This window comes from Poecilia mexicana, unplaced genomic scaffold (assembly GCF_051168715.1).
Source record: "Poecilia mexicana isolate PSO_F unplaced genomic scaffold, ASM5116871v1 scaffold_18, whole genome shotgun sequence".
Classification (NCBI taxonomy): domain Eukaryota; kingdom Metazoa; phylum Chordata; class Actinopteri; order Cyprinodontiformes; family Poeciliidae; genus Poecilia; species Poecilia mexicana.
In genome coordinates, this window is record NW_028263387.1 from 13,918,844 (window position 1) to 13,940,829 (window position 21,986).

At 38.3% G+C, this 21,986-nt stretch overlaps 1 protein-coding gene and 1 pseudogene across 1 annotated transcript; both read right to left on the reverse strand.

Moving 5' to 3' along the window:
• Nucleotides 1-1,248: 1,248 nt before the first annotated feature.
• On the reverse strand, nucleotides 1,249-2,966 carry LOC106909707 (scavenger receptor cysteine-rich domain-containing group B protein pseudogene; annotated as a pseudogene).
• A 6,041-nt stretch (nucleotides 2,967-9,007) lies between these two features.
• On the reverse strand, nucleotides 9,008-13,506 carry LOC148154075 (uncharacterized). The gene is made up of 6 exons (XM_088016030.1): nucleotides 13,464-13,506; nucleotides 12,924-13,098; nucleotides 10,766-10,892; nucleotides 9,743-9,804; nucleotides 9,516-9,664; nucleotides 9,008-9,084 (listed from the first exon to the last, which is right to left on the reverse strand). The coding sequence occupies exons 1-6, from the start codon at nucleotides 13,504-13,506 to the stop codon at nucleotides 9,008-9,010; spliced, it is 633 nt and encodes a 210-aa protein (XP_087872156.1).
• Between the last annotated feature and the right edge of the window lie 8,480 nt (nucleotides 13,507-21,986).

Sequence of the window (21,986 nt, forward strand, 5' to 3'; positions counted from 1 at the left end):
AACGTTCTCAAACTCAGAGAAGAGAGTGAATGTGTATTTGGTTCCAGCAGTGAGAGATGACACTGTGTGGTTAACTGGTCCATCTCCATCTGGAGCTCTGATGAATGTCTCTCTGCCATTAAACTGGAGAACAAAGCTGATGTTGTTGTTTATTTTATTCCACTGCAGAGTGATGCTGCTCTCATCTTGACTAGATGCTCTGAAGCCGTATTCAGAATCTAAAAATACAATGATATGAGAAGAAAAGGATAAAACTTGGCATGCCTGACATTGTACATTGGTCATTTAGTATTGCCAAAATATTTTTAGCCATTTAACATCAGATTGAGCAAGACTGTTTTGTTTTTAGCTTCCTTTGAGCCATAGAGGTAAATACACTTCCTTAAAGGTGGCCTATTATGCTTCCTTGAACAGGTTAGAACATGTCCATGGCTGTACACAACATGCTCATTCAATTTTTTTTGCACAAAATCCTTCTTGGATCATAAGATTTCAGTTTGGTCAGTTCTGCTCCTTTCAGAATAAGTTGTTTTAGGGCCTCTTGTAACTTTAAATCAATCGGTTGCTGCTGGCCCCCAACTCAACATTTACACTCGCATGTAAAAATGGCTGCAAACAGAAGCTCAGTTATACAAACATATATATACAGTGGTTGTATATATCAATTATACAACCACTTCTGTTTATGAATAACAGAAGTGGAGACTGCTGCACAACTAACCAGGAACTGTTCACTGTGGAACATGGGAATTAAACACTACATTTAAAACAATTGGTTTGAAATTAGTGTTTAAATTGTCAAATTGAGCTGTTGCTTCCCCTGGAGACTTTATATAAATGTTTTCTCCTACAAAAAATGAACCCAACTAGTTTCTAATGTTCTATTCAACAATATTCTGTGACAGACTGGCGACCTGTCCAGGGTGACCTCGTCTCTCGCCCAGAACGTTAACTGGAGATCGGTACCAGCACCCATCCTGACCCCACTAAGGACAAGGGTGTAAGAAAATGGATGGATGGATATTCAACAATATTAAGAAATTGTACTTATTTAAGTCCTTCATAAAATCCTACTTGATGTAATAGAAATAAATGTATCATTACTCCAGTAGAGTAACTGAGCCAGTGAGTTGTGTTTTATAGTACGCTGAAGTAACTACTGAGTTTTCAAAAAACATATTTCCTTTTGTTAGTTTTTTATATATAAACAGTAATAAAATTATTTCATAAAAAGAATGTTGCATTTTTTCAGAAGTAGAAGTAATTTTTACCTGAACAGATGACACCAGCATCCTCCCAGTGTTCACAGTCGTGTGTCCCAAATCCTATGTGCCCACACTGTGTAAGTGAAGCTTCATTGCCAGAACACGACACGTCATCAAGCCAGATCTGTCCTGTTCCTTGACCAAAGAAGGCTTCACTTGTAGCTTTCAGTGCCGTTCCACAGTTCAACTCTCTACAGACCACATTGGCATCGTTTAAATCCCAAGAATCATCACAGACTGTTCCCCAGATATTGTTGTGGTAGACTTCAACTCTTCCAGAACATCGAGGTGATCCAGCACCGGCTAACCTGATCTGACCTTGAAGAAGAAACACTGTATTATTTGGCTTGAATTTAAACAATATTGCATCATCTAAAACACAAGAAAATCCAGTTACTTTCAGCAAATGTATTTTCACAAATTCCACTCATAGTTTTTATTTGCAAATCAGACTGTGCAGTTTTGAATTGAGTTTTATAACCTTGTAAAATTAAATGGCTGGGAATTTATACCTTTTGCATGTGTATGTGTACAAGTCAAAAATCCATGTTATGTATTATTCTTGCAAATTGAATGTGTAATTCATGAATTTTGCCATCTTGTAAACTAAAAAGGTTTAATCTTCCCACGGTCTTAGAGCAACACTCAGGAGCAAGCGGAAGTGTTGTCCTGTCAGACCAAATCTTGCAAAAGCACACGCAGGGTCAGAGAAACTGTGCTGGACTGTGCACTGAGGTAAAATAAACAAAAAAAAAAAAAACAAAACCTCTTAGGAGACCTCTTCTCTTAAGACCGCAAGAGGATTTAAGATCTCAAGATGAACTTAAAGCTTGAAATGAAGATTTCTTGCAAGAGTCAAAACTGGCAAGTTGCATGGAGGTCGACCAACTCAACACACAGGTCATCCTTTGCAATCGACTCTAAACTGGACCAAGAAAAAATCTCTTTAATTCTCCACAATTAACACATTACTTCACTTGAACAAGCCACCGAAGACCTCTGCCTCAGTCTTTAACCAGGTAATAAGCATACTTATTATCAGGCCCGCATTTTGTATTAAGGTTTTTTTGTAATTGATCTTATGCCATATTGTCATCATCATAAGAAATAGTGAATAACCTTTAACATTTAGAGAAAATATCAGTCTGTGGGTAATTCTTCTTCATAAAATGGCACTCTGGAAATGGAGTTACTGAAATAAATGTTGTAATGTTATAACACATTGAATAGCTTCTACTTTTCAAAACCAATCCATTTATTTCTTTGTGTTCATTGGAAGTTTTTTATAAATAAAAATGAAATAACTTGAACAAAACACTGGTTTTTTCCTGAAATAAGTTGTTTTTACCTGAACAGATGACACCCGCATCCTCATTGTGTCCACAGTCGTGTATCCCAAATCCTCTGTGCCCACACTGTGTAAGTGAAGTTTCATTGCCAGAACACGACACGTCATCAAGCCAGATCTGTCCAGTTCCTTGACCAAAGAAGGCTCTACTGGTAGCCTTCACTGCCGTTCCACAGTTCAACTCTCTACAGACCACATTGGCATCGTTTAAACCCCAATAATCATCACAGACTGTTCCCCAGGTGCTGTTGTGGTAGACTTCAACTCTTCCAGAACATCGAGAAAATCCAGCACCAGTTAACTTGATCTGACCTTGAAGCAGAAGAAGAAACATATATTAATATTCAACTTTAATTTAAAGACTTTTGCTTCTTCTAAAACACACAAGAAAACAGTCGCCTTCTGTGAATGTACATTTACAGATTCCACTCGTTTCATTCTTGTAAATCAGACTGCATTAGTTTCCTTGTCATATGTACAAATAGACTTCAAATCATAAATTGTATTACTATGCTGGACCAACATTGTTTTTAGCAATGTTGGTTAATGTCCAAATGAGAAACTTTAATACCTATGAAAGTTTTATGCCAAGAAGGACATGGATAGAGAGTCAAGATAGAGAAGTGACTTGAACACAGTTTCCTTATTTGTTCTGGAGTGAACCTTCATGTAAAGTCCATATCGTTTGTTAGATATTTTTTGGTATTATCATTTTGTTATTACTTTAGTTCATATTCAGTCTAATGTTCATCAGTATTATTGTGATTTTTAGTTTAAAGTGTTCTCTTCCTTATGTGTGTATAAACTGACCTGGAGGTTACGACTGACTGTTTCATCTTCATGTGAGACAGTTAACTCTGTGTTTCCCAGACCTTAATTCTTATCAACTAGAATACCTCCTAACTGCCTGTGAGCAGTCGTATTTTGTCTCTTGTTTATCCTCCCTCTTTGTTGACAGTTTGACCGAGATTTGAACTGAGCTCAGACCTTAGATCAGATATCACACCTGGCTGGTTTGTTTAGGTTAGAAGTTTTACGACCTTTGTTGTTCTTCCTGACTGCCCCTTTTGGTTGTTCTGCTGGACAATAAAACAGGGGCTCGCGTGGAAGGAGATCAGAATTCTCTGTGAACGGCCTGGAGAGGCCGTGGCGGAGAGTTCTCCTTTTGCAAAAGCTTTGTCTATAAAATTCATATACGTTGTCTGTGGTCTTTTATATAGGTTCGAGAAAAATACCTATCATCGTTCATTGTTAACGTCAACATTAGAAAGCTTTTTATGTTCTCTATTCTGCTGCTGAAGTTATACCCCAAAGGTAAGGTAAGGCCAGGTAAGGTATCTTACCTTACCTCACCTTACCTTACCTCACCTTACCTTACCTTACCCCAAATGTGTGCTTGCTGTGGAACAAGCTTCACTTCACAGTAGAAAAGATATATGTATAATTTTGACAGAAGGTGTGCAGCATAGCATCTCCCATTATGCAGATTATCTCCTGGTTTATATCTCCAACCAAAATCACTTCCTTCTACTCTAGTGTTGGTTAATCATTTCTACAGTTTTTTAGGCTATCAGTTATACACCAATAAGAGCGAGCCTGAGACCTAGCTAACCTCACTTTTAAAAGTATCAACAATTTTACACATCTAGAGGTTAAAGTTATCAGAAAATATTAGAATCTTTCTTATGGAGGTCTCTCTCTGTACCTTATGTTTTTCTCATGTCCTCTTATTAGCAACTGTTGGAAGGAAATATTTGGCACATTATGAGTAAAGGGTAAAACCAAGTCCTTGTATCAGGACAGGAAAAGTCACAAACTGGATCCTGTACAGTTGGGTACAAGAGTGTCAGTGATGCCAGGTTGCTAAAAATGTAACTTCAAACACATTCATGAGTCATCTATTGGCATCATGGCCAACTGAGATTGTTGCCATGGATTTGACCACATTGGAAAAAGAGTAGGGAAAACGTCTTATAATTACTGATGTACTTGGTGAAGACACAGTTGCTGTATCAACCTGGGACTTAAAAGCATCCACTGTTGCCTAGCTGTTGCTGACTGAGTGGTTCTTCATGTTTGGTAATCAAAGCCTCATTATTTTGGATTTGGATTTGAGAGCATGTGAATTCAACAGCTGTGTGACCTGTTAGACTTGAGAAAGCTACATATAATTGACATCCTGCTGGAAATGAGCAGTGTGAGCAGTTCAGCAAAGCTATTCATGACCTCCTGTGCACCTTACCAATGTTTAGGGAATCAGTGTTGTGCGTCCTGTCTCCCACAAGTGCTTTTCTCTTGCAATACTACCCTCTGAACAAAGTGCTGTCAAGCCTGTGATTTCTCTTCTGTTTGATTGTGAACCTCTATGGCCTGTAAACGTTTTATTGGTTGTTAATGGTTGTGAGGTGGAGTGCTGGTTGATTGATCATCAGACTAGATTATAACAGGAGCATTTCCAAAAGCACCTCTTTACATATTTAGGACTTTTTAAAGATTCTTTGTGCTATAATAATGAAGAACATCTTACTTGTAGATGCAGTAACGTTGACTCCACTGCTCCTGATATTGTTAAACACGGAGAAGAGAGTGAATGTGTATTTGGTTCCAGCACTGAGAGATGACACTGTGTGGCTAACTGGTTCGTCTCCCTCTGGAGCTCTGATGAATGTCTCTGTGCCATTAAACTGGAGAACAAAGCTGATATTGTTGTTTATTTTATTCCACTGCAGAGTGATACTGCTCTCATCTTGACTGGATTCTCTGAAGCCGTCGGGATTTCCAGGAGCTAAAAACACAACATGATGGGAAGTTCATTCATGCCACTAAAGCTAATTGTCCATGGAAAAGCTTTAACAATTATCCTTCACTCTAATCCAAACAGCTTCATCTCCATTAGCAGGACCCACTACAGAGGAAGGGCAAGACGTGCCAAACCCGGCATGTTTCCATTATGATTCATTCAACTGCAATGAAAAAGCAAGAAATGGTGCAGCTCCAATACTCAATATTTGTAGTCGTACTTTGGGTTTGGGTTTTTCTTTTCAGGAATGTAATGTGTGAATTTTGGTGTACATCTTTTGACTGCATCATCTAAATCCAAAAGGTTACACAAGTAGAAAAATAATTTTAGCAATTTAATACCAGAATGAGCTGATATATAAAAAAATAAAAATTCCCTTCTCACCCTCCGTGGGTGGTCTCTCTCTCTCTCTTTCATCCTCTGAGCTCGGGTCCTCTACCAGAGGCCTGGGAGCTTGAGGGTTCTGCGCAGTATCTTGGCTGTGCCTAGAACTGCACATTTCTGGACTGAGATGTCTGATGTTGTTCCTGGGATCTGTTTGAGCCGCTGCTCCAGTTTGGGGGTGACTGCCCCGAGGGCCCCGATGACCACAGGCACCACTGTGGTCTTCACCTTCCAGGCCTTCTCCAGTTCCTCTCTGAGGCCCTGGTATTTCTCCAGTTTCTCATGCTCCTTTTTCCTGATGTTGTGGTCACTTGGTATTGCTACATCCACCACAACGGCTTTCCTCTGTTCTTTATCCACCACCACAATGTCCGGTTGGTTCGCCATTACCATCTTGTCTGTCTGGATCTGGAAGTCCCACAGGATCTTAGCTCGGTCATTCTCCACCACCTTTGGGGGTGTTCCCCACTTCGATCTCGGGGCTTCCAGTCCATATTCGGCACAGATGTTCCTGTACACTATGCCCGCCACTTGGTTATGTCGTTCCATGTACGCTTTCCCTGCCAGCATCTTACACCTGCTGTTATGTGCTGGACTGTCTCAGAGGCCTCCTTGCACAACCTACACCTTGGGTCTTGTCTGGTGTGGTAGATCTGAGCTTCTATTGCTCTGGTGTTTAGGGCCTGTTCCTGTGCAGCCAGGATGAGGGCCTCCGTGCTGTCCTTGAGTCCAGCTTTTTCCAGCCATTGGTAGGATTTCCTGATATCAGCCACTTCAGTTATTTGATCCCATGTAGGGGCTTGTCTTCCCATGATGGTTCCTCCAGCAACTCGTCTTCTGTTCCCCATTGCCTGAGACATTCGCTGAGAACATCGTCCGTTGAGGATTTCTCCTTGATGTATTTATGGATCTACAGGATAAACAGCTATGCCTTGCCAGTAATCATATATATATATATATATATATATATATATATATATATATATATATATATATATATATATATATATATATATAAAACCCTCAAGCTCCCAGGCCTCTGGTAGAGGACCCGAGCTCAGAGGATGAAAGAGACCACCCGCGGAGGGTGAGAAGGGAATTTTTTATATATATATATATATATATATATATATATATATATATATATATATATATATATATATATATATATATATATCCATAAATACATCAAGGACAAAGCCTCAACTGACGATGTTCTCAGCGAATGTCTCAGGCAATGGAGAACAGAAGTTGAGGTGCTGGAGGAACCATCATGGGAGGACAAGCCCCTACATGGGATGTACCACCGACAAATAATAACTGAACTGGCTGATATCAGGAAATCCTCCAGTTTCCTGATCAGGAAACTGGAGAAATACCAGGGCCTCAGAGAGGAACTGGAAAAGACCTGGAAGGTGAAGACCACAGTGGTGCCTGTGGTCATCGGGGCCCTCGGGGCAGTCACCCCCAAACTGGAGCAGTGGCTCAAACAGATCCCAGGAACAACATCAGACAGCTCAGTCCAGAAATGTGCAGTTCTAGGCACAGCCAAGATACTGCGCAGAACCCTCAAGCTCCCAGGCCTCTGGTAGAGGACCCGAGCTCAGAGGATGAAAAAGAGAGACCACCCACGGAGGGTGAGAAGGGAATATATATATATATATATATATATATATATATATATATATATATATATATATATATATATATATATATATATATATAAAAATCCCCTCTCACCCTCCATGGGTGGTCTCTCTCTCTCTTTCATCCTCTGAGCTCGGGTCCTCTACCAGAGGCCTGGGAGCTTGAGGGTTCTGCGCAGTATCAGTCATTTCTGGACTGAGCTGTCTGATGTTGTTCCTGGGATCTGTTTGAGCCGCTGCTCCAGTTTGGGGGTGACTGCCCCGAGGGCCCTGATGACCACAGGCACCACTGTGGTCTTCACCTTCCAGACCTTCTCCAGTTCCTCTCTGAGGCCCTGGTATTTCTCCAGTTTCTCATGCTCCTTTTTCCTGATGTTGTGGTCACTTGGTATTGCTACATCCACCACAACGGCTTTCCTCTGTTCTTTATCCACCACCACAATGTCCGGTTGGTTCGCCATTACCATCTTGTCTGTCTGGATCTGGAAGTCCCACAGGATCTTAGCTCGGTCATTCTCCACCACCTTTGGGGGTGTTCCCCACTTTGACCTCGGGGCTTCCAGTCCATATTCTGCACAGATGTTCCTGTACACTATGCCCGCCACTTGGTTATGTCATTCCATGTACGCTTTCCCTGCCAGCATCTTGCACCCTGCTGTTATGTGCTGGACTGTCTCAGAGGCCTCCTTGCACAACCTACACCTTGGGTCTTGTCTGGTGTGGTAGATCTGAGCCTCTATTGCTCTGGTATATATGTGTGTATGTATATATATATATGTATATATATATTGTCTTGAAAACAGAGGTTCATATAAACTTCTTTAATACTTGGTTGAAATCCCTTTGAACTACTGAAACTTGCTTAAATCATCTTGAGCAATACAATCATGCTTTTACTCATTAACTAATCTTGATAATAGTGAAATAGTTAATGTATTTAATGTTTAATGTATAACAATGGGAACATGAAACTATACAAAAATGCATTGTTAGGGATTATGTTAAACAAATTACCAGTGGCTGCTGTGAGCTGTACTCCGCTACTTCTAATGTTCTCAAACTCAGAGAAGAGAGTGAATGTGTATTTGGTTCCAGCAGTGAGAGATGACACTGTGTGGTTAACTGGTCCATCTCCATCTGGAGCTCTGATGAATGTCTCTGTACCATTAAACTGGAGAACAAAGCTGATGTTGTTGTTTATTTTATTCCACTGCAGAGTGATGCTGGTCTCATCTTGTCTGGATGCTCTGAAGCCATCTGCATTTTCAGGATCTAAAAACACAATGAGGTTAGAAGTACATTATAAAAGTCTGACATTGTACATTGGTCACTTTGTATTACCAAAATATTTTCAGCCATTCAACACCAGAATGAGCAGGACAGTTTCTTTTTTTTCTAGTTTTCTGGGAGTCATAGAGGTAAATGCACTTCCCATTATTTCCTATTGTGTTTCTTTGAACAGGTTAGGACACATCTATGGCTATACAAAACATTGCCATTGCATCTTTTTTGCACAAAATCCTTCTTGGATAATAACATTTCAGTTTGGTCAGTTCTGCTCCTTTCAGATCAAGTTGTTTTCGGGCCTCCAAATAGGCTGGTGCTGACCCCTGACTCCATGCACCAGCAACGTCTTGCCCACTTGGTAGCATAAAGACAGTTAAATTAACACTGCATCTGAATTGCTATGGTTGGATGATGAGCCCATGCATAAAAGCCATAACATTCTTTCTTCCTCTAAATCCAAGTAGTAATTGTATATAGTCATAATGCAAAACATGTTTTTCTATTTATGGTTTTAGTCTTAATCAAAATAAGTTGGAATTGGAACTCTGACTTTGTTTCAAGTATATGTATCTGTTACAAATATGATGCATCTTGATTAATTACAAAGTCTTTAATTTGTTATTACAGGTTTCCAGTAAAGATCAAAATACATAAAATAGCAGTTTGACTCAAAGGTAACAGATAAGAGACACGGGACATTATTTTATCAAAATTATCTGAGATTGACCAAACTTTGCATAATTTACATCATGTATTTTCTTTTATGTGAATGTAATTTGGCTTACATGTGACATCCACGACAACTGAATCTGTGTCGATAATGAAAACTGTGATGTTTGAAACTGCTTGGACCAAAACGTTCACAATTTGGGTTTTATTTGGAGCAGATGCTGTTGCAAATTCAAGATTAATGTTGTTGACAATTGACCCATTGCTGCAAGCATAAGAAAATATCAGTTAATCAGTGCATCTTTACATTTAACGATAATCAGAATTTCTCTGCAAATCCTACCTGAATGAAATCACAGTGAAGCCACACAATGAAGGGAACATATTCTTGTAGAGCGGTTCAAGCTGCACACAGAAAGACAGATGTAACGGTTTTTATAAATGGTTAATTTTAAAGTTCAAAACTCAAAACTCAGCACAAAGTTTGAAATATTTGTATAATTAAAACTAAACCATTTTTTTACACACACACACACACACACACACACACACACACACACACACACACACACACACACACACACACACACACACACGTATATATATCATAGATGAGAGGAATCTCCACCTTCTGAGAAATGCTGCAGGCAGTGAACTACTTCTCGAGGATGTGAAGTCTGAATAAGCATTAGAAGAAAACCAATTATATCCAGACTATTTTTGCTTTAATTTTTATGTCTTTTTTTCCCCATGCTCTTAATAGTTTACTAGTTTGATAAAATGTATTTTGGCTCAATGCTTTTTCTTTTTCAATAATCTTTTTTTCCATTTATACCAAAGGGATATGGAGCATAACGTGATGTTTTTGAGCCTGTGTGAGATTTTACTGAAATTAAATTAAACTGATTCATGCTGATTTAAAAAAAAACTGTCTGAAGAGAGAAAACTGGACAAAAGAGAGTTTAATCTGTTCATGATTTCTGTATTAGTGTATAAGTTAGTGGCTGGACAGTTCTAATCACAGTTTAAATATTTTTGGTATTTTATTTATTGTTTTGTTTGATTTAAAAATACCCAATTGAAGAAAATGTGCTAATGCTGGACTCCTGTTGTAACTACAAACAAGCTGAGAATCGAATCAAAATTTGGATTACATAAGATGCAGCATTTCTGGATCTTCACAACCTGAATTGGCCTCCTCCTGTATAAATACACAGTCACTTTTTATTTTCTGAAAATATGTTCTTTCTTTGTTCTTTTGTAAAACTTAAAGGTTATGTCTCAAAAAACTGTTAAACTTAAAGGCAATTTCCTGTAAAAAAAAAAAAAAATGATGCCAATATTCAACTGGTAAAATAACACTTACATTGGACTTTAAAAGTGCAGCTCGATTCCTAAACGCTGTAGATGATCGGTTCTGTAAATCAGCTGTGAACGTCTCCTCAGTAGTCCGAAAAGTCAGTCGCCTTGTTATCGATGACTCCACAGTTGTGTCTGCTGTAGTGTCTGCAGTGATGGCAGTAATGCTAGAATTTGTACTGGGAGCTGTGGTTGTCAAAGGAGAGTCTGCCAGAAATAAAGGACAAAAATGCAACACAAAAAGATGTTTTAGTCAGAAAGATTAGCTTTAAAAAATTAGTTCATGTAATATAAAATCCAATGTAATATAAGCTTCTAGGTAAAAGGCAGTACATATTTCAGTTTAGAAAAATGTGCTGTTTTCTGTCTGTTTTATTTCTGGTAAGACTCAGAACAATTAGTTTTTTGCAAAACCTGGAAATTTCAAAGAATAACGTTGAAACTCTTTGAAATGTAAGGTTCTGATGCTTTTAAAAAGTCCCTTTTGTGTTTCATCAAAACTAAACAGTCACAGACTGATTGAAGGAATAATGCTTCAAAAAAGGCTACATGTTTGTGTGTTTGCATAGTGTTAGAAATCGTTTTACTTACATTTTATTTTAATGGAGCCAGGTTCAAATGTGATGTTTAAAGAAGTGCTTTTCATTGCCTCGAGTAAAGTTTCTTGTACAACTTCGTTCTTTGGGAGATTGTCAGTAGATGTAGTTTTATTAAACTCCAATCCCACTTCTGCTTCAGTGCTACTCATTCGTTGATAACGTAGTAGAGAACTTCTGCAACATAACCATAATAAAGTTCAGAAAATGTTTCTATTTAAAATTAGTTTGTAATACCACTACTATAGAAACTCTGGAGTATGATCATAAATATAACAAGTTCAGAAAATGACCTTAAAAAATAGGAACATTTATGAATTTGAGTCTATCTAATGTAAATCATAATTTCAACCATCACAATCAGCTTGTAGAAGGAGAAATAAAGCTCAAGCTTTTTAAATCTCACCGAAATCCAATGACATAGCTACGGATGAAGAGGAATCCAAACTTTGTTTTGTAGATGAGGTCACACTGTGGAACAAATACAGTTATAAGAACAATGCATAAATAGATTTGAATAATTCAAAAATAGATGTATTTTGAATATCAGATAGCACCATAAAACTTACTGTTGCTGTGACTTTTTTCTCAAGATCTTTAAACTCTTGACTGGAATTACTATTGAGTTGGTCAACAAACGGTTCAATAATAATTGCTGTGACAACATACACTGGAGTTGGAGGTTCAGTTATATTTTTTAAAATAGTTGCCTCAGAAATGGGATTTGTCTGATATGTAGTTATGGATGGTTCTGTACTTGTTAAAGCAGTAAAAACAGTGATTGGATCAGTTGTGGGTGTGGTTGGATATGTTGTGGTTGGATATGTTGTGGTTGGATATGTTGTGGTTGTGGTTGGAGATGTTGTGGTTGGATCAGTTGTGGTTGTGGTTGGATCAGTTGTGGTTGTGGTTGGAGCTGTTGTGGTTGTGGTTGGATCAGTTGTGGCTGTGGTTGGAGCTGTTGTGGTTGTGGTTGGAGCTGTTGTGGTTGTGGTTGGAGCTGCTGTGGTTGTGGTTGGTTCAGTTGTGGTTGTGGTTGGTTCCGTTTTGGTTGTGGTTGAGGGTGTTGTGGTTGTGGTTGGTTCAGTTGTGGTTGTGGTTGGAGCTGTTGTGGTTGTAGTTGGAGATGTTGTGGTTGTGGTTGGAGCTGCTGTGGTTGTGGTTGGAGCTGTTGTGGTTGGAGATGTTGTGGTTGTGGTTGGAGCTGCTGTGGTTGTGGTTGGTTCAGTTGTGGTTGTGGTTGGTTCAGTTGTGGTTGTGGTTGAGGGTGTTGTGGTTGTGGTTGGTTCAGTTGTGGTTGTGGTTGGAGCTGTTGTGGTTGGAGCTGTTGTGGTTGGAGATGTTGTGGTTGTGGTTGGATCAGTTGTAGTTGGATCAGTTGTGGTTGTGGTTGGAGCTGTTGTGGTTGTGGTTGGAGCTGCTGTGGTTGTGGTTGGAGCTGTTGTGGTTGTGGTTGGAGCTGCTGTGGTTGTGGTTGGAGCTGCTGTGGTTGGAGATGTTGTGGTTGTGGTTGGAGCTGTTGTGGTTGGAGATGTTGTGGTTGTGGTTGGATCAGTTGTAGTTGGATCAGTTGTGGTTGTGGTTGGAGCTGTTGTGGTTGTGGTTGGAGCTGCTGTGGTTGTGGTTGGAGCTGTTGTGGTTGTGGTTGGAGCTGCTGTGGTTGTGGTTGGAGCTGCTGTGGTTGGAGATGTTGTGGTTGTGGTTGGAGCTGTTGTGGTTGGAGATGTTGTGGTTGTGGTTGGAGCTGTTGTGGTTGGAGATGTTGTGGTTGTGGTTGGAGCTGTTGTGGTTGGAGATGTTGTGGTTGTGGTTGGAGATGTTGTGGTTGTGGTTGGAGCTGTTGTAGTTGGATCAGTTGTGGTTGGATCAGTTGTGGTTGCACTCGCTGGACCTGCTTGTTGTGAAAAATGAAAAAAAAGAACAAAAAATTAACAAAATAAAATCTAACAAAAGTAGAACACCTGCTCCCCATTTTTGTCACACATTACAGAGGCACCAACAAACAACTCCACTTAGAAACAAGACGTGTAATTAATGTAAATGGTTGTAGGTATTCTGTGAGATAGGAACAAATGTTTAAAGACTTCATTTTAACTTGACATACTTTACCTGCTAGAGTGACAAGAATCAGTATGATCCATCTAAACTCCATTGTGACAGTACAGGAATCTGAAAAATCAAACATTCAAAACTATCATTTCCTGAAGTTGCAAATCCAACATTTGACCGTTACTTCCATCTATTTCAATTTAAGAATACAGGAGTTCCTGTTAGCATATAGTGTGCAAAATTAGCAGGAAAATTTGAATATGGACAGTTTGGCTGTAGAACTTTTGCTAATACTTGCAAACTTATCTATTTGGTAAAACTACGGCTAATTTAACCAAGAAATAAGTCAGAAATACATCAAGAAAGACTCATGTACGTCAATAGACATTCTTGATTTTTCTTGGTTTCATTACAAAAAACATTAACATTTAAACCATCTGCAAAGTTAAATGCTAAAAGTCTTATTGATTCCTTAAACAAAAGGCTGTTTGAGGTTCAGGCTCTTTGCTTTTGGCTCTCTGTTACAGAAATACTTCATTCAAAATGTTCATGTTTGCCTTGAAGTCAGATATTCAAATGACATACAAAACATGCATGGAAAAAGTTTGGATTTCGTGCTTGGTCTGTTCAAAATTAAAAGAAGAACAAGGACATTCATGAGAACTTCATTCATGGTGGACGAGATTTTGGACATAAGTTCCCCTACTTGGTGTATAAATTCATGCCTCGTCTTTATGAAACCATTCTTATGAAAAATACAATCGGCAACTTTGAATAGACCACTGTAATATAAAGAAAACAAATGTTCACTGATAAACTGAGGTTCTGTAGATTAATCTTCCTGATTATTTAGTCTGCACAGGAATTTAGCTCACATTATAGGAGACATGTTTGACATTAAGGTATATGGAGTCATTCTCATTTTCTCTATCAAAATAATTCCTACTGTTTTATAAACCATTTTACTGAATTTGGAGTTTTGATTACTCAATATGTTTTTATGACTGAGAGAGACTGTTGTGATCCTATTTGGTACTTTGATCAATCTTCTAAATGTAGAGTCAGATGTATAATTTCACATTTTTATAACTGAGGTCTGACACCGGGGTCCAGATATTATCTTTACACCCGTCTTCCTCCAGAATATGTCTGGCCCCCCCGACATTACATAGCAGGACATTACCTGTCTGGATCACTACAAGAAAAATACAAAAAGCAGCGGTCTTAATTCAAACCTCAGACTGATCCCCTGCCTGAAGGAACCTCAGACTGAAGAACTTTCAGTCTCCAAGTTACTTAAACTGGTTATTTTAAATACCAGATCTCTCTGTGCTAAAGCTCTATTAATTAATGATTTCATCACTGAGCATAATATTGATGTTTTATTTCTGACAGAAACATGGCTGAATGACAATAATGAAGCAATCGTACCAATTGAATCAGCGCCTCCTACATACAATTTTTTAAGTGAGAATAGAAAACACAAAAAAGGAGGAGGCGTGGCTTCAATATTTAAGAATACCATGAACTGTAGTAAAATCTCTTTGGGTAATTTTATGTCTTTTGAATATCTTGGAATTGAGGTAAAAGGCCACAAACAAACTTTGATACTAACTTTATACAAAACCCCAACATATGTGGAAGGTTTCTTTATGGACTTCAATGAACTTCTATCTCTCATATGTATTGATTATGATTGTTTAATAATTGTCGGTGATTTCAAGATTCATGTTGACAACCCCCAAGACCGAGGGGCAAAAAAGCTGTTTAATATATTAGAGAGTTTTGGTTTAAAACAACATGTCAAACAAGCAGCACACACTCATGGACACACACTGGACCTGGTTATCAGTAAGGGTGTGAATATTTCCAATGTCTCTGTAACTGATGTCGCCCTGTCGGATCACTTTGCTGTTATCTTTGACAGTTCTTTATCCGTTGACCCACTTGGACAAACGGCTACTATCACAAAACGTACTTTCACAGAAAACAGCAGAAACATTTAATCAAATCTACTCTTCTTCCTCACCCTTAAGCCATAATGATGTAAATAAGTTGGTAGATGATTTTCAGTGCAAACTTTCAGATATTATTGATTACATTGCCCCCATTAAAGTGAAGGTTGTGTCTGGTAGGAAGAAATCTCCATGGAGAAATGCACAAACAGTTCAGTCTGCAAGACAACTCTGCCGTAGGGCCGAACGGAAATGGTGTAAAACTCAACTGCAAGTTTATTATGACATCTATAAAGAAAGACTACGAAACTATCACACAATACTAAAACATGCATGAGAGGCTTTCTTTGCAGATGTCATAAACAAAAACCTTAACAATGCTCGAGCTTTATTTGCTACTGTTGACAGGCTCACAAATCCTCCTGTGACGTTACCACCTGAACTTCAATCTAATGCCACCTGCAACAAGTTCTCCAGTTTCTTCTCAGAGAAAATTCAAAAGATCAGAGGATTAATCTGCACAGTACCAAAGCCAGTACCAATGCGGTGCCCATCAAACAAATGCAGGAAAAATGACCCAATTTCAACTACTTAATTATAAAACCCTTGAAGAAATTATAAGTCAATTAAGCTCCAGTTCCTGCTGTCTGGATGTCCTACCCACACATTTCTTTAAGAAAGTCCTGCCTGTCGTTGCTAATGATCTGATCCAAATAGTAAACTCATCGCTCTCTTCAGGTGTTTTCCCCCAGGCTTTGAAAACAGCAGTTATCAAACCTCTGATAAAAAAGAACAATCTAGACAAATCACTACTGCAGAATTACAGGCCGATCTCCAACCTCCCATTCATCAGCAAAGTTATTGAAAAAGCAGTTTTTAAACAATTAACTAACTTCCTAACAATAGTGAATCGCTTTGACTCCTTCCAGTCTGGTTTTCGTGCTCACCACAGCACGGAGACGGCCCTTGTAAAAGTGTTCAATGACATCCATATAAATACAGACAGTGGGAGAACCACAGTGCTGGTTCTGTTGGACCTCAGTGCAGCTTTCGACACTGTTGACCATGACATTTTACTGAATCGACTGGAGTCTTGGGTCGGACTCTCCGGTCCAGTGCTCAACTGGTTTGAATCTTGCATAAAGAACAGGGATTTCTTTGTTTCAATCGGAAACTTCTCATCAGAGAGGTCAAAGGTCACATGTGGGGTACCCCAAGGTTCAATCCTAGGACCCCTTCTTTTCAATATTTATATGCTCCCACTGGCTCAGGTTATAACAGGAAATAGGATTAGCTACCATAACTACGCGGATGATACACAGGTCTACATCACGATGTCACCAGGTGACTCTGAACCCATCCAGTCACTGAATAGATGCTTAGAACAGATACATGTGTGGATGGGCCAAAACTTTCTCCAGCTGAACAGAATCAAAACTAAAGTCCGAGAGGTTAAAGTCCTTGTCAAACGGTGTTTGACTAAAGTCAAAAGGGTTGGAGACAGCTTTTTATTTCTCTTTCTCACTGTTTGCGTTTTAATGATTTTTTTTTTTAAAACTCTTTCTCACATGCTGTTTTTATTTTAATTATGTAAAGCACTTTGAAATGCCTTGCTGCAGAAATGTGCTTTACAAATAAAATTTGATTGACTGATTGAACTACAGGATCTGTCTTTGTTTGAGATTTTTAGGGAAAGAGAGGGTAACATAGGAGGCCATTGAGTAAAACAGTAAAATTTTCAGCACCTTCAAGTTGGAGGCTTTAGCATGTTTGCCTAAATTTGGATATTACTTCTTTAGTTTCTACCCCAAAAGCGGACTTTAGTGAAACGTATCCCCCACAAATCAACGCTGCATGTGATGTTTTAAATTAAAAGGCGTTAATATGGCAATGTTCACCGAGCAAGCTGAAATGTAAAGTAATTAAATATTTTGTGTTTCATTATACTTTAAAAGTGTGATTACAGAGCAAATTTTGCTCTTTATTCAACAAGATGCGTACTGTCCCAACTCTATGTACACTTGCTGCACTTCGACTGAGTACAGACTTCACTGAGGGTTATAGAGTGTAGTGTGAGCATTGGGACCAAAGGGAAAACATTTAACATGAATTATAAACTCAAACATAAAGTAGATTAACAAGGAAATAATCAAAATACTATCATAAATTACATAAGCATCCCAGAATCATGGCATGACTATGAACAAAGGTCACATTGAGAGGGGGCAGATGTTTACATAAAGACCCCCCCAGAAGAGTAGCTCAATTGAAAAATATAATGAACAACAATCTGCAATAATTCAGAGTTCCAGAGTTAACTGTTGTTATTACCATAATTTTATCTACACATTTTATGAGTGAAAGTAAAACAATGTTGATGAAGATTTGTTGAATGTTAACAACAAATAGCTCATTTCTGCATTTCTAACTAGGAGATTTACACGATCTCATTTACACATAAAAATTGAAACTTGAGCATTATCGTTCTAAACATTTACAACGTGGCAAAAATACGTACAGTGTGGAACTAAATGAACAAAAGTACTCACCAAAAACGAAAGCTGAAATGTTTTTGACATATGCTGATGTCTTTATACTAGTATTTCCATTATCTAGACCTCACTGGTGAACAAATATTTGGAAATAATTATTAAATCGATAGACACTCGGCTTCCTTGCCCGGATTCTTCTCTATCCAGTGAAACAATGGTCAAATTCTCAGCTGCACCAGTATAATACCCCACTATGTAAATTGGACAAAAATAACTTTCTCCCTACAGCCATTATTCAAACAAGCTTCTTGCAAGTCACCTGAAAATATTTGAATATTGTCTTTAGGTCATAGTCTCTAGCATTACCAAATGTGGTTGGTCAGTGAGGCCCATAACATCTGGTTCCTGTCCTGTCAGACTCAAACTGCTGGAGGTTTTCTTCTGTTAAACTGAGATAGTCGTCCCCACTGTCACCTGACGCTTGCTCAGGATAGGAAACTCCAGATTCATTGTTCTGGTTTTCCTTGTAGATCTCCCAGTCGTTGCCTATGAGGTGCTCACCTTTTTAACTTTGAAGTTCAAGGCATAAAATATTTATTTTTACCAGCACTTCTACTTCACATAGATTAGATTAGGTTGTAATTTTTGTATAGGTTTCTGCTGCTTGAAGATATGTTAACGACTTTCCCCACTCTGACATATCCTCCTTCTGCTTTCTATTTGTGGATTGTTTGTAATTATTAACTTTGTATATTTTCTTTTTTAATTCTGTCTCTCATACTAAGCCTTAGGTTTCTTCCTGTCTGAAGGGAAAGGTTCATCTCCACCTTCACCAGTTGCTTGTGCTCAACTGGATCTCAACCCAAGAACCCAGAGTCCTGACAGAAACATTTCCCAAGTCAAGTAAATGGAAAACCAAGCAAAACTGGATGAGTAACACAAAGAAAAATCTGCAAATACAAAGTTTTAATTGACATAAATGGATTAAAGTGAAGGCGTCCGGCAGAAGACATGGGCTCTGTGAATTGCTATAGGCTTGGATCAGCAGCCTGGGTTGAGGATTAGAGACGTCTTCCACCCAGGACCTGTAAACTGGTGGAGGAGCCTAAGGAGAGGATGGAAGTCTGAAGAAGATGGAAGGACAAGGGTGGAGAAGAAGAGATGGGTTGAAGCTCGGCTGGTGAGCAGACGGAGCCGCGGATGGAGGAGTTTGAGGTTTAATGAGCCTATCAGCTCCAATGCTGATAGGCTGTGGTAGAAGCAGTAATTGGATGATGCAGGTGAGGCTGAAGAAAGTCTTCCAGCTTGTATTTATGTCTACGCTTCATTTTTGTTTATGCAATATTTGTACACTTAATATTTAATGTTTCTTAAGAAACTTTAGAAAACAAAGTTGAACAAAAGAAAAAACAGTACAACAGTTTGTTTTATATATAGTCTTATATGATTTTATTGTTTATCATAACGTTACTGTTGCTGCTTTATAATTTCTGTGGTCAAATCAGAAACACAGAACAGGGAAGTTAAAATCCAAACAGAGGCAATAGGAAAATTGTGTCAGTTGGAAACAAAACAGAGATGCAGTTTTGCATTTTGCTTTGCATTCAGTGTTGTGTTTTGCATTCTGTTTTGACTTGTTCAAATCTGATGGTGTGAAAAGAAACAATTCATTCCTATTTTATACCAGCTGTTGTGTTTCTTAAACATTTATATTTGTACTGCAGTATGTATGTAAATTATTATAGTTTATTTTAAATTTTTATTTTACAGTCACTTTATTTGGCATGTTACATCACGGGCTGCTGTTATGATGGTCACTTTTGTGCCTTTGGGATGTGTGTGTGCGTGTGTGCATGTGTGCATGTGTGTGTGCATGTGTGCGTGTGTGTGTGTGTGTGTGTGCGTGTGTGTAGGGGGTGCATCGGGATGTGGATGTTTTTAGCTGTTTGGACTCTGGAGAAACACTTTCATTTTCTCTGTTCTGCTAAAGGACAATGAAGTTTGAGTTGATCAGTCACAACGAGTTTTTCCTGAGGAATTTCTGTTCTTACCATTTACAGTAAATCAAATATTGTTTATCTATTTATGTATTAATTCATTCTGTGTGAAATGGTTAAAAAATAACAAACAAAAACCTTACGGTAGCTTTATGGTGTCTGTCGTGGGCATTAAAAACTCACTTTGTGTGCTGTCGGCCAGCTGTGAATGAATGAATGCCCTATGTGGGAAAGTGCGACATCGACAAAACACTGCTACTGGTGCCAGTTCACTTCCCCACATTCAACCACATTCACAGACTGCCAACATAGTCATATTAATAAAAATGCCACAACTTTGATAATAACATTTTGAGCTCCTATCACTCCCAGCATGCAAAAACAAAACCGCAGGTCTTTGCACAAAATCCTGTCAAAAGTCACTCCCTGTTCAGAACATGTTTTTTATTTTTGTTTTACCGTTTCCCGAATGAAGGGAGTTTTACACGAGCACAGGAAATTATGCAAATACATTTCTAAGTGATCGCATGGAATGAAATAAGAAGACCTTTATAATATAACTTAAAATGATGATTTTATATTGGCTTATTAGTTCACCCGCTTAGGCACAACAGACTGAAAACAAATCCTGGTGCAAAGCATTACTTGTTTTTTTTGTTTGTTTGTTTTTTTTTTGCACATTTTCCCTGTTTTAAATAAAGAAATAAAATGAAAATGAAATGAAAGAGATGTCTAAAGTCTAACTGAATCCAAAAAAAGACTGGACTTGAACTCAAATGGGTTAAAAGTAATTTATTTTTTTTGTCTCCTTGGGCTGGTATTAAAACAATGAGTGATTGGAATGGTTGAAAGAAATCTTGACAGAAACATGGAAAATTAGTTGATTTTTTTCTTCTGAGTTTTAATGAATAAATTCCAAGTTAATACAATAAACAGTAATGAACATATAGTTTTAAAATATGATTTTCATTGGTGAACATTCAATCAAGATTTACACTCATTGTACTATTGGAAAAATCTGTTTAGCTGTTATTAAATTAGACTTTTCTGCATATTTCACAATTTTCATTAAGAATACAAATTACTTTTCTCTGACTTTTTTACATAGTGATAGTCTGTTAACAGCAGACTATCACTGAGCAGTTTTCATGTGTAATTATTGTGTAGCTACTGGTGACACATCTCATAACTTCTCCCACAGGAAAGCGAATATACTGAATGTACAAGTTTGTATTTCATAAAAAAAGTTAAATAAAATGATTGAAAGCTAGTATATTAGGAGGCATGTCTTACAAACCTCACACAAATAAAAGGCTGGAAATTATGCTGGATTTACACCTACTTGAATAACTCTTAATATTCATGTTTGGTGAGCATAAATATAACTTACATTGTCATTACATTAAAAAAGTAAAAACAAAGAGCAAAGCTTATTTGCAATGATATTTACATAAAAAGTTGCAACTCTCAACTCAGTTGCTGAAAGGTGTTTTCATTACAGACTTAATCTCCAGGCTATTAGCTAAAGCAATACTTCCTAAAGGTTCAGGGGTATCAGTCATATAGTCTAGGCCTTTTAGTACCAACATACATTTTGATTAATATTTTCCTGTTAGGTAATAGAAACATTTAATATTCATACTGGCTCAATAGTAACAATGACAAAGCCACCATGCAGAACACGGTGATGAAACTTATCTTGTGGATTTCTCCACTTGCAACGTTTGCAGTAGTGTTAACGGCAGTTGTTGCTGCTGTTGTAGAAACTGTTGTATGTGCAACTGTAGTTGTCCTGGCATTCATTGTAGCGGTTGGAGCAACTGTGGCTGCTCTCTTAGAAGCAGGTGGTGTTGTTGGAGCATTTATGGTTGTTGTTAGAGGAACAGATGTAGTTGTTGGTGTAACTGTGGTTGCTGTTGCAGGACCAGTCGTAGTTGTTGGAGGAACTGTTGTAGATGCAGGAACAACTGTGGTTGTTGCAGATGAAATTGAGGTAATGGTAGGAGGAACAGTAGTAATTCTTAGAGGAACAGCTGTAGTTGTTGAAGCAGCTGAAGTGGTTGTTGTTGAAGAAACTGTGGTTGTCGGTGAAGTGGTGGTTATGGTAGGATTAACAGTTGTAATTGGAGGACCTGTGGT

Bases quoted from the DNA above. Each gene is read 5' to 3' on its own strand.
- LOC148154075 (XM_088016030.1), bottom strand. From the start codon at position 13,506: ATGGAGTTTAGATGGATCATACTGATTCTTGTCACTCTAGCAG. The intron at 13,099-13,463 runs GTAAAGTATGTC...CAACCACAACAG, and splicing joins GATTCTTGTCACTCTAGCAG to CTCCAACCACAACCACAACA. The intron at 9,665-9,742 runs GTAGGATTTGCA...TTATGCTTGCAG, and splicing joins TTCACTGTGATTTCATTCAG to CAATGGGTCAATTGTCAACA.